At 41.6% G+C, this 16305-nt stretch overlaps 1 protein-coding gene across 1 annotated transcript in view; it reads left to right on the forward strand.

Annotated features, from left to right (window-relative positions):
- The window catches only part of FMN2 (formin 2), a 178087-nt gene extending 169788 nt beyond the window's left edge, over positions 1 to 8299 (forward strand). Inside the window, exon 11 of the mRNA XM_040242124.1 lies at positions 8077 to 8299. Coding sequence (XP_040098058.1) covers positions 8077 to 8230 — 154 coding nt within the window. The 3' untranslated portion in view covers positions 8231 to 8299. The remainder of the gene's footprint in view (positions 1 to 8076) is intronic.
- Positions 8300 to 16305: the final 8006 nt, after the last annotated feature.

The following is a 16305-nucleotide window of genomic DNA, read 5'->3' on the forward strand; positions in this document are numbered from 1 at the left end:
TCCATGTTTTTGTGCTTTAGGAAATTATTTATGTTTTTAATTTCAAAATTTAATTGTTCAATGCTGGTATATCATAAAACTTTCGAGTTTTGTTTATTGACCTGTACCCTTCAATGTTCCTATATTTGTTTATTAGTTCCAGGAATTATTTTGCAGATTCTTTGGCACTTCTACATAGACATGCTGTGCTGTGTGCTTCATTGTTCACTCATGTCTGACTTTTTGCAACCACAAGGACTATAACCCTCCAGGCTCCTCTATCCATTGGGATTCTCAGGCAAGAATACTGGAGTAGGTTGCCATGCCCTCCTCCAGAGAATCTTCCAGACCCAGGGATTGAACCTAGGTCTTCTGCATTGCAGGAAGATTTTTGCTGTCTGAACCACTAGGGAAGCTGAAGAATACTGGAATGGGTAGCCTACTCCTTCTCCAGGGGATCTTCCTGGTCCAGGAATCGAACTGGGTCAATTCAATTCCTGCAGAGCAGGTGGATTCTTTACCAGCTGAGCTACCAGGGAAGCCCTGACGTAGGCACATTCATCTGCAAATACAGTTTTACTTCTTCCCTCCCAATCTGGAAACCTTATTTACTTTTCTTGTCTTATTGCATTAGCTACAACTTCCAGTGTGATGTGAAACAGAAGTGAAAAAGAGGGCACTCTAGACTTATAACCATTCTTAGGAGGAAAAATTTCAGTATCTTAACATTTAGTATGTTGTTCAGAGAAGACAATGGCACCCCACTCCAGTACTCTTGCCTGGAAAATCCCATGGATGGAGGAGCCTGGAAGGCTGTAGTCCATGGGGTCACTGAGCATCAGACAAAACTGAGTGACTTCCCATTCACTTTTCACTTTCATGCATTGGAGAAGGAAATGGCAACCCACTCCAGTGTTCTTGCCTGGAGAATCTCAGGGATGGGGGAGCCTGCTGGGCTGCCATTTATGGTGTCGCACAGAGTCGGACACGACTGAAGCAACTTACCAGCAGTAGCAGCAGTATGGTGTTAGCTCTAGGAGTTCTTTTGTAGATGTTCTTCTTAAGTCAAGGAAATTCTCTATCCCTGGTTTGCTGAGAGTATTTTGTCAAATAACTTTCCTGCATAAATTAATATCATCATATGATTTTTTTCTTTAGTTTATTGATGCAGTAGATTAAATTTTTAGATTTGAATATTGAACTCATTTGCATAACTAGAATAAACATCACTTGGTCGTGGTGTATAGCTCTTTTTATTCATGTTGAATTCTATTGGCTAATTTTGTTGTGAATTTTTAAATTGATTCTCAAGAGGCATATTGGCCTGCACTTTTTTTTCTTGTAATATCATTATCTTGTTTGGGTATGAGACAGTTGCTGGCTTCATAGAATGAATTAGGAACTCTTTCTTCTGCTGCTACTTTCTGAGAGAGATTCATTTTTCCCCCTATAAGGATGTGATAGAATTCTCTAGGGAAATCACCTAGGCCTTGTGGTTTGTTTTCTGAAAGGTTATAAATTATTGACTTAATTTCTTTAATAGATGTACGTTTTCAGATTATTTCTACTGTGAGATTGCTAGTAGTTAGTGTCTTTCTAAGATTTGACTTATTTTATCTAAATTATCAAAATTTTTGTCAAAGAATTATTCATAGCATTTCTTTAAATGTCAATGGAATTAGTAGTGACAACCCTTCTTTCATTATTTACATTACTAATTTGTGTTTTTTAGAACACTCCCTTGCTTCAGATACAAAAATAAACTCAAAACTGTTTAAAGACTGAAATACAAGACATGACATCATAAAACTCCTAGAAGAGAACATAGGCAAAACATTCTCAGATATAAATCACAGCAATATTTTCTTAGATCAGTCTTCCAAGGCAAAAGAAATAAAAGCAAAAATAAATAAGACCAGGACTTCCTAGTGGTCCAGTAGTTAAGACTCTGACTTCCCAGAGTTTGATCTGTGGTCAGGGAACTAGATCCCACATGCTGCAGCTAAGATCCTGTGTGCTACAGCTAAGACCCAGCACAGCCAAATAAAAATTTTTAAATAGTTTATTTAAAAAATTCCAAGGCAAAAGAAATAAAAGCAAAAATAAATAAGACCAGGACTTCCTAGTGGTCCAGTAGTTAAGACTCTGACTTCCCAGGTTTGATCTGTGGTCAGGGAACTAGATCCCACATGCTGCAACTAAGATCCTGTGTGCTACAGCTAAGACCCAGCACAGCCAAATAAAAATTTTTAAATAGTTTATTAAATAAAATTAAAATAAAATAAATAAAATGAAAATAATATAAAAAGTAATTAAATTTTAAAATTAAAAATTAAAATAAATAAAATAACAAATAAAAGTAAATAAAAATTTTAAAATAAATAAACTTTTTAAATTTATTAACTAAATAAAAAATAAATGAGACCTGGACTTTGCTGGTGGACCAGTGGTTAAGAATTCACCTGCCAATGTATGGGACATAGATTTGAACCCTGGTCTGGGAAGATCCCATCTGCTGCGGATCAAGTAAGCTCATGCACCACAACTACTGAGCCTGTGTTCTAGAGTCCATTCTCCACAAAAGAGAATCCACCACAATGAAAAACCTATACACCCCAAATGGAAAGTAGTCCCCATTCACCACCACTAGAGAAAGCCTGAGTATAGCAACAAAGAGGCAGCATAGCCATAAATAAATAAATATTTTTTAAAAAATAAATGAGACTTAATCAAATTTAAAAGCTTCCACACAGCAAAGGAAACCATAAAAATTTTTAAAGAAAATGAAAAGGCTACCTGCAGAAGGAGAGAAACAATCTTCAAATAATGCAACCAACAGGGTGCTATCATGGAAAATATACAAGTAGCTCGTATTACTCAGTACTAAAGAAACAAACAACCCAGCCAATAAGTAGGCAGAAAAGCTAAAGAGACATTTCTCCAAAGAAGACTTAGAGGTGGCCAACAGCACATGAAAAATGCTCAGTGTGGCTAATTATTAGAGAGACATAAATCAAAACTACAGTGAAGTATCCCCTCACACCTGTCAAAATGGCCATTTTCAAAAAGTCGGCAAATAATAAATGCTGGAGAAAAAGTACAGAGAAAAGAGAACCCTCCTATACTGTTGGTGGGAATGTAAACTGATGCAGCTTCTATGGGAAACATTATGGTTGTTCCTTAGAAAACTAAAAATAGGGTTACTGTATGATTTCAGATCCCAAAACATAATGCTGTACTGCACTCAATATGGAAGAAAAAACTCAGCAGTGGCCACAGGACTGGAAAAGGTCAGTTTTCATTCCAATCCCAAAGAAGGGCAATGCCAAAGAATGTTCAAACTACTGCACTCATTTCACATGCTAGCAAGGTTATGCTCAAAATCCTTCAAGCTAAGCTTCAACAGTATGTGAACTGAAAACTTCCAGATGTTCAAGCTGGATTTTAAAAAGAGAGAGGAACCAGAAATCACATTGCCAACATCCATTGGCTCATAGAAAAAACAAGCAAATTCCAGAAAATCATCTACTTCTGCTTCATTTACTATGCTAAAGTCTGACTGTGTGGATCACAACAAACTGAAAAATTCTTAAAAGGATGGGGTTACCAGAACAACTTACTTGTCTCCTGAGTAACCTGTATGCAAGTCAAGAAGCAATAGTTAGAACTAGACATGGAACAACAAACTGATTAAAAATTGGGAAAGGAGTACGTCAAAGCTATATTTGTCACTCTGCTTATTTAACTTTTATGCAGAACACATCATGCAAAAGCCCAGGCTGGATGAAGATCAAGCTGGAACTAAGATTGCCAGGAGAAATGTCAATAACCACAGATATGCAGATGTTACCACCCAAGGCAGAAAGTGAAGAGTAACTCAAGAGCCTCTTGATGAGGGTAAAAGATGAGAATGAAAAAGCTGACTTAAAACTCAACATTCAGAAAACTAGGATCATGGCATCCGGTCCCATCACCTCATGGCAAATGTTGTTCAGTCCTGCAGGCATGTCCAACTCTTTGTGACCCCATGGACTGCAGCTTACCAGGCTTCCCTGACCTTTACCATCTCCCAAAGCTTACTCAAACTCATGTCCATTGAGTCAGTGATGCTATCCAACTATCCCATAATTTGTCATCCCCTTCCACTCCTGCCTTCAATCTTTCCCAGCATCAGGGTCTTTTCTAATGGAGTCATCTCTTCGCCTCAGGCAGCCAACCTATTGGAGCTTCAATTTCAACATTAGTTCTTCCAATGAATTGGAAGGATTGGTTTCCTTTAGGATTGACTGGTTTGATCTCCTTACAGTACAAGGGACTCTCAAGAGTCTCCTCCAACAGCACAGGTCAAAAGCATCAATTTTTTGGCACTCAGTCTTCTTTATGGTCCAACTGTCACATCCATACATGATTACTGGAAAAACCATAGCTTTGACTGTACAGACCTTAGTCAGCAAAGTAATATCTCAGCTTTTTAATACACTGTCTATGTTTGTCACTGGTAAAGAATCTGCCTGCAATGCGGGAGACCCAGGTTCAATCCCTAGGTCAGGAAGATCCCCTGGAGAAGGGCATGACAACTCACTCCAGTATTCTTGCCTGGAGAACTCCATGGACAGAGAAGGCTGGTGGGCTACAGTCCATGGAGTCACAAAGAGTTGGACATGACTGAGCGATTATCACATTAAGTTTGTCAAAGCTTTCCTTCCAAGGAGCAAGCATCTTTTCATTTCATGGCTGCAGTCGCCATCTGCAGTGATTTTGGAGCCAAAGAAAATAAAGTCTGTCACTGTTCCATTGTTTCCCCATCTATTTGCAATGAAGTGATGGGACTGGATGCCATGATCTTGGTTTTTTGAATGCTGAGTTTTAAGCCAGCTTTTTCATTCTCCTCTTTCACCTTCATCAAGAGGCTCTTTAGTTCCTCTTTGCTTTCTGCCGTAAGTGTGGTGTCATCTGCATATCTGAAGTTATTGATATTTCTCCTGTCAGTCTTGATTCCAGCTTGTGCTTTATCCAGCCCATTATTTCACCTGATAGATGGGGGTAAAGTGGAAACAGTAGCAAATAGATGGGAAAATAGTGGAAAGTGGAAACAGTGACAGACTTTATCTTCTTGGGCTCCAAAATCTCTGCGGATGGTGACTGCAGCCATGAAATTAAAGGATGCTTACTCTATGGAAGAAAAGATGTGAAAAACATAGATACCATATTAAAAAGCAGAGACATCACTTTGCTGACAAATGTCTGTATAGCCAAAGTTATGGTTTTTCCAGTAATCATCAGAAGTATGGATGTGAGAGTTGGACTATAAAGAAAGCTGAGTGCCACAGAATCAATGCTTTTGAACTGTGGTGTTGGAGACTCTTTCTTGAGAGTCCCTTGGACTGCAAGGAGAACCAACCAATCAATCCTAAAGGAAATCAGTCCTGCATATTCATTGGAAGGACCAATGCTGAAGCTGAAATTCCAATACTTCGGCTACTTGATTTTAAGAGCCAACTCATTGGAAAAGATGCTGATGCTGGGAAAGTTTGAAGGCAGGAGGAGAAGGGGGTGACAGAGGATGAGATGGTTGGATGGCATCACCGACTCAATGGACATGAGTTTGAGGAAACTCCAGGAGATGGTGAATAACAGGAGCCTGGCGTGCTGCAGTCCACGGGGTTGCAAAGAGCTAGACATGATTAGAGAATATTATACCTATTGAAACTAGTCAGGCAGAGTAAGGCAAATACTCTTGTGATCTTATTTACATGTAATATAAATAATTAGAAGTTTTGGATTAGCAGATACAACCACTGTGCATAAAAGAGATTAGCAACAAGGACCTACTTTATAGTCAGTATCGCATGTACACCCGTGGTGGATTCATGTCATGTATGGCAAAACCAATACGGAATTGTAAAGTAAAATAAATAATAAATTTAAAAAAAAAAGAAAAGAAAAAAATAGAAATTATAGTCAGTATTTTGTAATAACCTATGATGGAAAAGAATCTGAAAAAATACCTGGGTCACTATGATGTATACCTGAAATTAGCATGATACTATACTTCAATTAAATATGTATACCTTTGTGTGTGTCTCTCTCTGTGTCTCTTAGGGTCAGCAGGCCAGCACCACAGTGGGTGACCACCCTTACCTGTCCTCCCCACTCATCTATACAGTTTCACTCACTTTACCCAGCAGATAGTTTGCAATGGCTCCTAACAAGAGAATCCTCTCATTTTCAATGTTATCTCTTAGTGGTTGTGTGAGATGTTAATATTAGGAGAAGCTGAATGGAGGCTGTATTGGAATTCTCTATATTATCTTTTCAACTTTTTTTTAAAATCTAAGTTAATACAAAGTTAGGCCATGAAATAGGTGACCATTATGTCAACTGACTCCTGTAAACTCCTGAGACTTTTGTAAGGGGAAAATGGAATATATTTAATTCAGTTTGCATCAGTTTAACCTAAAGGAGCAAAAGAAAGCTGTTAATAAGTTCTCATTTTCAAGTTCAAGTAAACAAGATAGTAATGGTTCCATTATTTTAGGTCATGAGAAGGAAAATTGCTAAAAATTATATGTTTAGATCAGAGACTCTTGAGAGAAAAGTAATGGGATGGTGGTCTTTGAAGCCAGATTTTAAAATGAGTGAGGACGTGGGAACATTGAATTATGAAGCATTTGTATATAAATAATGGTGTCTTTCAATGAGTCTGCATGGCTGAGAGAATATTATTTATAGATGCAGAAATCTGCATATGCTCTTAGGACCTTGAGGAAAAGCCAATAATAAGACATCTGGGATGCCAGAAATAGAAGACAATGGTTTGATACTTTGCTAAGGAAGCAGGGGTAGGATAAATTAAACACCATGCAGGTGAAGAGCTTAACTGTGATTCAGAGGCAGTAAACAGAATGTACAGTGATCATCATGCATTCATCACCCAGTTTCAGCAGTTCCTGAATTGGTTTCATCTATACCCCTGCCCGCTTGCCCCCTCCCACACTGTTTTTTAAGCAAGTCTTCAACAGGTATAATGTCATCCGTGTATATTTTAGTATATGTCTCTAAAAGATCCCCTTTTAAAAATAACCACCAGCAGTTTCATCCCCCCAAATAATAATAATCTCATCAAATACCCAGTTTCTTTTCAAAACTCCAATTAGTTCACATATGTAGTAAATTATTTTATTTTATTAGTTTGTTTGGAGCAAGATATAAAGAAATTCAAACCATTATAATTAGACAGTGTCTCTTAAGTGTTTATAATAGACTTTGCCCCCTGAAATTTATGTATTTAAAAATCTAGATCATTTGCCTTAGTTCTGAGTGTTATCACAAAATACCATACTGGATGGCCGAAACAGTGCACACGTCTGGAGTCTGGGAGGTCCACGTCAAGATGCAGCATAAATCTATGATTTACTAGTTGTGTGCTGTCTGTCAACCCTTTGAAGCTCTTCTGAGCATCGTGTGCGTGTAATATGAAGCGGCCTTGACGGCACCTTCTGGAGATGGGCACTGTTGCTGCTGTCAGGATGCTGGCTGCCCTGCTCGTGCCCACTCAGCTGTGTTACCGTGATCTTCAGGGGAAGCCTCTGTCAGTATCTCCCAGGGCTGTTGATTTTTCCCCCATCAGCAATAAAGGAAGTCAAATAGTATAGAAGCAGTACAATACACATATTATATAACATGTACACGTATTAAACTAACATGTACAATATACATACATGTTCGTTTAGGGGCAGAAGGCTGATATTTCATTTGTTTAGAGTCTAGGTGTAGATCCACAACTTCCCTTATGTCCCAACTTGATTACAGGTTCATTTCTGAAATAGGTCAGACAAATAGTGATTAATATTGAAAATGGATGGACAAGGGATAGTTACCTGGATAGTTACCAGATAGTATATGGAGGACTCTTATCCACTGCTAACATCTGTGTCCAAAAACTCTAACATGAAACCTTAAGAGAACTCCTGAGGAGTTGAGTCCTCTTGGTAATAGTAACTGCCTGAATGAAATCAGCCTTTGGATGGAGAAAGAATACCCCATATTGGAAAGTAATTATAGCTTTTACACTTGTATGTGTGTGTGCTTTCACAGCTTTTTGGAGACTACAGCCTATTTCTTCATGAGACCAAAACTTGGAGAGAAGGAAGTGTCCCCAAATGTTTTCTTTGGTATCTGGCATGAATTCAGCTCTGACTTTAAAGACTTTTGGAAGAAAGAGAACAAACTTATTCTACAAGAAAGGTAGGTGTTTTTCATTTACACAGTGGCATTTTAAAACTGGTGTTTTCTCAGGGGTAACCTGTTAGGGGTTGCCAACTTTCACAGCCTGAATGAAAAACTAGGTCCTCACCCTGGGGTTTCCAGTCTAAGAGGGTGCTGAGGTTGGGCAGTACTTGGAGTTCAGATAAGAAGAGTCAGCACAGTGGCTGTGATGCTGCAAAGGGCAGCTGGGGTGATGGTTTGCCAGGACCACTGTCTGGTAGACCAGCTTATGTGGTGAGGAAGCCACACAGACGCAGACAGGTAAGAAGAGGAGTGAAAGAACCCTGCTGGATGACAGACGCACTCATTTCCAAAAGACCTTAATAAGGTAAGATGAATCAGTTTGGTTTAACTTTTGCTCAATTCATGGGATATTGTCAAAAATTTCACCATTCATATCAAAATTTCTCCCAGGTGTCACCAAGAAAAAGATGATCCATATTTTTAAGAGATATTTTCAAGACTTATCAGATCATATCACATTTCCTTAAGTATATCTTCAGAAATGAAGGGAAATTTCCCTTCTAAAGTACATGGAATAGAGTCTCTGTCCCTTGATTATGAAGGTTACACAAGTGCGTTGTTACCAAGTTGGGAAGCATACCCCAAATTGTGGGGTCTGAAGGGAGAATGAAAGGGAACCCAAACCCTAATCCTGAGCCTATTAGTGCACTCCCACATCCTGACCCTAACAAGGACTTTGCTTTAGAAAACGTACCTCTTAAGGGACTTTATTCATCATAGCACAAAGTTCCACAATTTCTTTTTCATATCATCTTCATTTTGGTCTTGCTTATATACAAAACCATGCTGGCTCACCTTGTTTTCACTTGTAAGTAGATTTCGATCGGTCTTTAAATCAGGTGAGATTAATTGCTGACACTTGCTGAGCAAGTGGACTGTTCTCGCTAATAGAATTACCTACCTAGAGCCCGCGACTCCGTCAGAGCAGGAGGTCTGCCTCAGTGACCAGTGGATGGAAAAGAGAGCAGTCTGAATGCAAGGGAAACACTGTAAAAACCTACTTGGAGATAGTGAACCTGTTCTGCCTCAAGATGCATCACCCAGATTAATGTAAAGGACATTTGCCAGGAGTCCAGGTTGGTGAGGCAGGAGAGAACTGAGTGAACATGGGCCTATCTGGACCCCTATTCAGACGTGGATGTTTCCAGGTTTTCACCGAGCAAGGCTTGCTCAGTTTGGAAAATGGTGAGGAGGAAACTGTTTTTAACTTTGGCATGTCGCAGACAGCCTCCCTTCCTGGTGCTCACTGCTTCCATGCATGCCTCCTTTCAGCTCTGACCTAAGCCTGGAAAGGGCCTGGGGCTCAGTCACACTGGGAAACAATATAGAAAGATCAGTGTTTCACTTTGCACAGCAGCTGGGATGATACTGATCTCAGAGGGAGAGATCCTAATTCCCTGCCCAGGAATTAAACCTGGGGAACCTGGATGAAAACCAAGAGTCCTAGCCACTAGACCACCAGGGACTAGAGGCGAGAAGCAAAAGTGGCCTGGGCTCTTGCCCCTGTTTGTAAGCAAGACTGTTTCAAGGAGGCAGAAACTGTAAAAACAGGTCCAACATTTATGATTAGATACAAAGCACAACATATGGGAGAGCACACAGGAAAACAGTTTGTTCATCCAGCTCAGAAGGAGGGCAGAGATACACACCTGGAGAGGAGTGCGGAGTGAGTGAGGAGGAACACAGTCTGGACGTGTTTAAGTCACTTATATAGGACAGCCCTTCTAGGTCTTTGTTTACCTTTCGCCAATTATCTTGTTTCTTTCTTCACACCTGACTGGTCCACGTACCTTCCCAAAGATGTGTGTGCAACTTTCTTCTCAGATGTATCCCTCCATAGAGGCCTATAGGTGCATGTCCACACTTATTATGGGGTGGGGTCCCTTCCCTGTTCAACCCCAAAGAAGACTTCCTGAACATGTGCAGACAGGGAAGTCTTCCTTGACCTCAGGAGTGGGCACCTTTTCTCTTTGCTTTAGCAGAACTCAGCTTTTACCACTAGCTTTGTCCTTGGCATGTCTGGGTGAAAACAAAGCTTGAATTTTACTCCACTTGACAAATACCAGGTGTCTGGCCCAGAGGCCCGCTGTCTCCTACCTCAATACTGACAGAGTGGAAATGGCAAGAGGTAGGCACGGACAGAGCAGGAGTGGAAAGGGCCTGAGGGCACACAAGTGAGCAAGGGGTTCTCAGCTAAGGTCCTGGCATGAGATCACAGGGGGTCTCTCATCCAAGCTCTCTTCACCACGTGGTCTGTCCAGAAGTGCTGAGAGGCTCCCATGGAGATGATGTTGGCCTGGAGCAAGTCATTCACTGTCAGAAATGGCGAAGGCCTTGTCCCTGAGATAGAGCTGGGTCTCCAGGAAACACTGTTGAAACAGTCCACCATTTGAGAGATCTTAGGCATTGGACATGCTCGCTGAGTATCTCATACAATCAACCTGATCCTTTTTTTTATACTTCCTCCTGTGCTTAAAAAAATCCAGTGGGCTTTTTGGCTCACTGGAGGTGACTTCATTTCGTCTCGTAGCGATGTTAACAGGCAGGTGACGGGTGCTGTCCACTGCACACAGCTCGCTTGCTCTTAACAGAGGACTGAGGAGGAGCACGTGGCAGGTGAGAGAGCTCCTTAGCCCTCCCATGCCAACAGCAGCCTGGGGTTGGGTGGGGGCGTTGGTCACATGTGTCTGTACCTGCCACCTGCCACCTGTCTTTTCAGTGTCCTCTCCTCCTCCTGTGCTCACTCTTCTCTCTTTCTCTCTCATCTGCACTCTCACCTTCTCTCACCTTTTAGCTCCCTCCCTCCAATCGCTCTGTGCTTTAGCACAATTTCCAGGCCAGGCTGTTTCTTTAAGGGTGGACCCCTGGCCATCAGTCCAGCGGGCTCACATTCTCCCAACCCAGGAGGAGAGGGCATTCTCGAGCTTCTAGAGAAATCCCAGAGAGGAATTCCAGAGGAGTCGTGTTCATCTTTGGATCAGCCACAGTGGCCAGAGGTTGGTTCTGTGGGGACTGTGATTGGTTCAGCAGTCCTGCAGCCAGAGAGGAGGATTGCTGTGAGTGACAACCCCCTTCTTGGCAATGTCACTGGAGTTAGGGAGGAGCAAGTAAATGATACTGTACTAGCCCTAATATATTAAGCCTTTAAAAATAACCTGTGTAATTACCAAAATGTCTTAGCATGTCTTGAACTCAAAAGATGCTTTAATGGCATGGTTGAAATTTTCATTTCTGATCAAGTTTTCCTTGCTCTAATTTGTTATGTTTACATTGAATACTATTTTAAGGTTGTAAATACTCTATAAAAGTCATTACTAATTGTTGTTTGAGTATGGAGTAGTAGTAATGTATTTTTGGCTTTTTCTGATGACTTATATGATTTAATAGATATATTTCTTGAAATGGTGAGTTTCTAGTCTATGGGGAAAAGGTCTGCTATCTTCCTAATCAATGGGGTATGGGAAACACAAGCATTTCCAGACCAGAGTTTTTATTGGCTTCCCAGGTAAGTGCTAGTGGTAAAGAATCCATCTCCAAGGCAGGAGATGTAAGAGACTCGGGTTTGATCCCTGGGTCGGCTAGATCCCATGGAAAAAGGCATGAGAACCCACTCCAGTATTCTTGCCTGGAGAATCCCTTGGACAGGAGCCTGGTGGGCTACAGTCCATGGGGTCTTAGAGAGTCGGACATGACTAAGCGACTTAGCATGCACACACACTTGCTGGCTTGAGCCCTAGACAGGCGTGGCTTCAGAGTTAGCAAAGTGGAGACAGTAATAGCTGTCCTGCAGAGAGACTATAACTGAACAGGGTGCTATATTAGAGTATGTAGGGCAGTGTCTCCATGCTCAATGTTCAGTGGCTGTTGTCCATCATTTAATGTAAATGACCTCCTGATTATGATGACCCACAAGGTCATGTGACATTCTGACAAGGCATGTTAGGAACATATCTGTAAATGCAAGGCATTATTGTGATGCAGTTCGCCTTCTTGTTTGGTAAAATGTCTTGATTCTGAGTCCAAGGATGAACTTTTGTTTGAAGATGCTGAAGTGACCTGTCCTTTCTTGGTTTTAAATCATGCTCACTCCTCTTTTGATGCTTTAGACAGCAGACCCATTGGTTTTGTCTTGAGTCAGAAAAAATTTTTCATGTATGTGGAACTAGGCTTGTACCCTTATTAATTCGAGGTCCCTCTCCAAAGAAATCTGGACTCATTATTGAGCAACACAAAATATGAAAAATAATTTTTTAAATGTCAGCTCGACTCTACCCAGAGGATGAGGACAAGCTGACATGATGCTGCCCAAGCACACTGTCCGTGTGTGAGGACCCAGGGGGCCCGTCTCATCTCCAGAGGGCCGTTAGCAGCACTGTCCACGTGGGAGGCCCAGGGAGCTTGGCTGATAGGAGCTAGGTGACCTAGTACAGAGTGATGGGGGCACTGGTGCTTTCCTTTCCTTTTTTTTTTTGTATTAAAAAAAAATTTTTATTGGAGTATAGTTACTGTGCAATGTTGTGTTAGTTTCTGCTATACAGCAAAGTGAACCAGCTATGTGTGTGTGTGTGTGTGTGTGTGTGTGTATAATATATCCCCTCTGTTGACACATGCTTTTCCACAGTGATGGAGGGACCATGGTCCTGGGGGAGACAGTTGTGCCCAAGACAGCTTCATTGCCGGCAAATGCTCTGTTATAGCTGGACTCGGTTTTTAGCAGAGTCCAGTTGTGTGACGTGTGGTCATCGTCTCCTTCCCTGTTGCGTTTCCAGGCCCAGGAGACCCTCAGTCCTTTGATGGCGGCCCTGTCTCTCTGGAGCTGACAGCCTAACCCTGGTACAGTGTGACGGGCCGGGGGAAGCAACAGGGGGGATCAGATCCTCCAGAATTCTGCAGACGCAGATCTGATTAGGAGCGTACCAGGTGGTCCTGGGGGTGAGAGTGTCCTAGACGAGGAGACCAACCTCCAGGAGCCAGGCCTCAAGCCCCATCATGCAGTGAGGCCTGTCACCATTTCATTTGTAGTCAGCTTTTTACTTTGCTAAATCAGTGATGGCATTAGCAAGGGTTGTGCTTAAAGTGCTGTCTAACTTAATTTGCTGTTTTAATTTACTCTGAGGAACCAGGAGAAAGGGCAGCTACTCCTCCCACTGCGCAGGCGAGGGGCATTCGGATCTGGTCTCAACCCCACTGGTCTGCGGTTGGAGGAAAAGTGTCTGTGTTCCCTGCCTTAGGATATTGCACATTAAACTGACGGTGCCTCATACATTCCTTTTTCCATCATTTGTATGCATATGAGCTGTGTGTTCAGATTGAAATGGGGTGTCATCAGAGTAGAAGGAAGCAAACATTTTCAAAGCAATGAAAAATAAACTGGAGCTAAAGAGACAGACTTACTGTTCTGTAATCGTGTGTTCGTTGGACACCTAAGTGGAGCTGCCTCTTGGACCTCCACTCAGCACTGTCATATGGAGCAGTACGTGAAGCTGGCCAACCACTTACCCCTTTAATTCAGGCATCAGTTTCTAGAGAAACGACCCATAAAGAAACCTTCCTCCTAGTTCTGATCCCTGTAGCAGACGCCTTGGCTGGAAAATGACAAGACAGAGCAGTGGCCAGTGGAGCCTGGGAATGTGTAAGGGATATGACGTACGCTCATTAAAGGAGTAATTCATATGCATTAAGATGCAATAGGCAATTAAATTCATGAACTTATTAATTCAGCAAATATTTATATCCTACCGTGTGCTCGGCAAATTTCCAGGCCATGTGTATCTTACCCTTTAGTGAGAGAGGCAGACAATAAAGAAGTGAACACACACATTTTTTTTTTTAATTTATTTATTTATTTTTAATTTTTACTTTACAATTCTGTATTGGTTTTGGCATAGATTGACATGAATCCACCACAGGTGTAGGTTGAAATTAGCACTATGAGGAAAATAAAGAGTGAACCAATTTTGCATAATGAAAAGCAGAAGAGTTTCATTTAGAAAGTGTGGTCAGAGGAGGCCTTTCTGAAGAGGCAACATTTATGTTGACACCTAAAGAACTTGAGGCTGGTGAGGGGCAGGATGGTGAGCCTGGCTGGCAGAGGTGTGGGAAGGTCACAAAGGTCATGCTCTCCAGGTCATGAGATGAATCTGAGGGAACAGGCAGCGGCCTGACCATTCAGGCCCTTGCAGTCATGCAAAGAGACTGACTTTTATCGTGGGTACAGTAAAAGTTCTCGCAGGGCTTTTGAAAGGGAATGACCTGATGCGATTCATGCACAGAAGAGACTGTTGGGCCAAGTGTGTAGGAGATGGGGGACCACGGTATTGAGAAACGAGTTGGGAGTAACTGAGATGGCCCAGGTGAAAGGTGAGATGCTCTGGACCAGGAGAGGCAGCAAGAGGTGGCAGGAAGTGGACCTTCTGCACATACATTATCTTGAGTTCCTGACTGGAGCAACTTTGGAGGTCAGAAAATCTAAGTCTCAGCTGCATCATGACAAGCTTATGTTACCCAGATTTTAGAGATCAGGAAAGCAAACTTCCCCCTTTCTTTCTCCTAAAATGATTTACAAAAAGCCATGGCTAAGAAAAGATCTAAGACTGTGAATATCAGAAAATTTATTTTCTAAAACTTAGTTCTCAAAAAATGATGTAAAACTCTAAGGCGAAGGTTAGATGGAAAAAAGTCACTGCACTTGCTTCTTTATCTTATCATGTTTCAAGAGATGTTTTTAAAAATTTGGGGAAAATCCTTTCTCAAAGCCTTATGTTCAAAAATGGAAAAAAAAACTTACCCTGAAAGGTTCTGGTTCTAGCTTCTAACAGATAGACGGGGCCAAGAGTCAAGAAATAACTTGTCCACAGACATTTTTTGCTTTGAAAAAGTATTTAAACATTTCTGGTGAGTTTGTAGAGACTTATGAAGGTATCTGAGCAATTATTAATTTCTCTTCAGCATTTGCTAAAAAGTTTTTTTGATGTATTAGCAAAGTTTGTAGTAAAACATATTTGAGTCAAAGTATGGTTCATGGAGTAAAGATATTTAAAAATTACTCATTAGAAATAACATTATGGAGTTTATAAGAGCTGAAAATGGGCTTCCTTGGTGGCTCAGTGGTAAAGAACCCCTCTGTCAATGCAGGAGACACAGTTTCAATCCCTGGGTTGGGAAGTTACCCTGGAGGAGGACAGGGCAACCCAATCCAGTATCAGTGTCTGGGAAATCGTATGGATAGAGCAGCCTGGCAGTCTACAGTCCATGGGGTCACAAAAGAATTGGACACGACTTAGTGACTAAACAACAGTGAACTGAAAATAATTCCTAAAGTAAGCTATTCCTTTACCAGCAAGCTATTATTTGGGGAGTCATTTTCAATTTCTTTAGGAGCCTCTCAATGTGATGGTTATAACCTGTGGGAAGAGGAGGCCAGATTTGTCTAAAACTAAATTCTTAGGTTTGTGTGGACTTCACTGGAGCCTGGATTTTTTAGGTAGAGAAAAATGTAAGAATTCAGGGCCCCCGCCAGTCACCCCCTAGTGACATCTTCCTGACTGGCTTTGAGCCCCCCAAGCAGAGGAGCCCACTGGCCAAACATCCTTCTTCCTGTCTGCTTGGCACTGCACACTCAGACATGGCAGAGCAGTGGGGAGCTGAGAGAAATGGAAAGAACTGAGAGGGTAGCACTGAAACATACGTATGTAAATCACATGTAAAATAACTAGCTGGTGGGGAGTTGCTGTATAACACAGGGAGCTCAGCCCAGTGCTCTGTGACCACCTAGAGAGGTGGATGGAGTAGGGGGTGGGAGAGAAGTTCAAGAGGGAGGGGACATGTGTATACTTATAGCTGATTGACATTGTTTATGGCAGATACCAATACAACATTGTAAAGCAATTATCCTCCAATTAAAAGTAAATTTTAAAGAGTTTGGGATCATGGGGTCAGTAATGGGTATTCAGAAGCTAGTTGTGAGAGAAGGGGGTGGGCAGGATCGTCTCCAAGACATAGGTGTCAGTCTCTACAACAGATTTGAAGCTGATG

The sequence above is a fragment of the Oryx dammah genome, unplaced genomic scaffold, assembly GCF_014754425.2.
Source record: "Oryx dammah isolate SB20612 unplaced genomic scaffold, SCBI_Odam_1.1 HiC_scaffold_6, whole genome shotgun sequence".
Taxonomy (NCBI): domain Eukaryota; kingdom Metazoa; phylum Chordata; class Mammalia; order Artiodactyla; family Bovidae; genus Oryx; species Oryx dammah.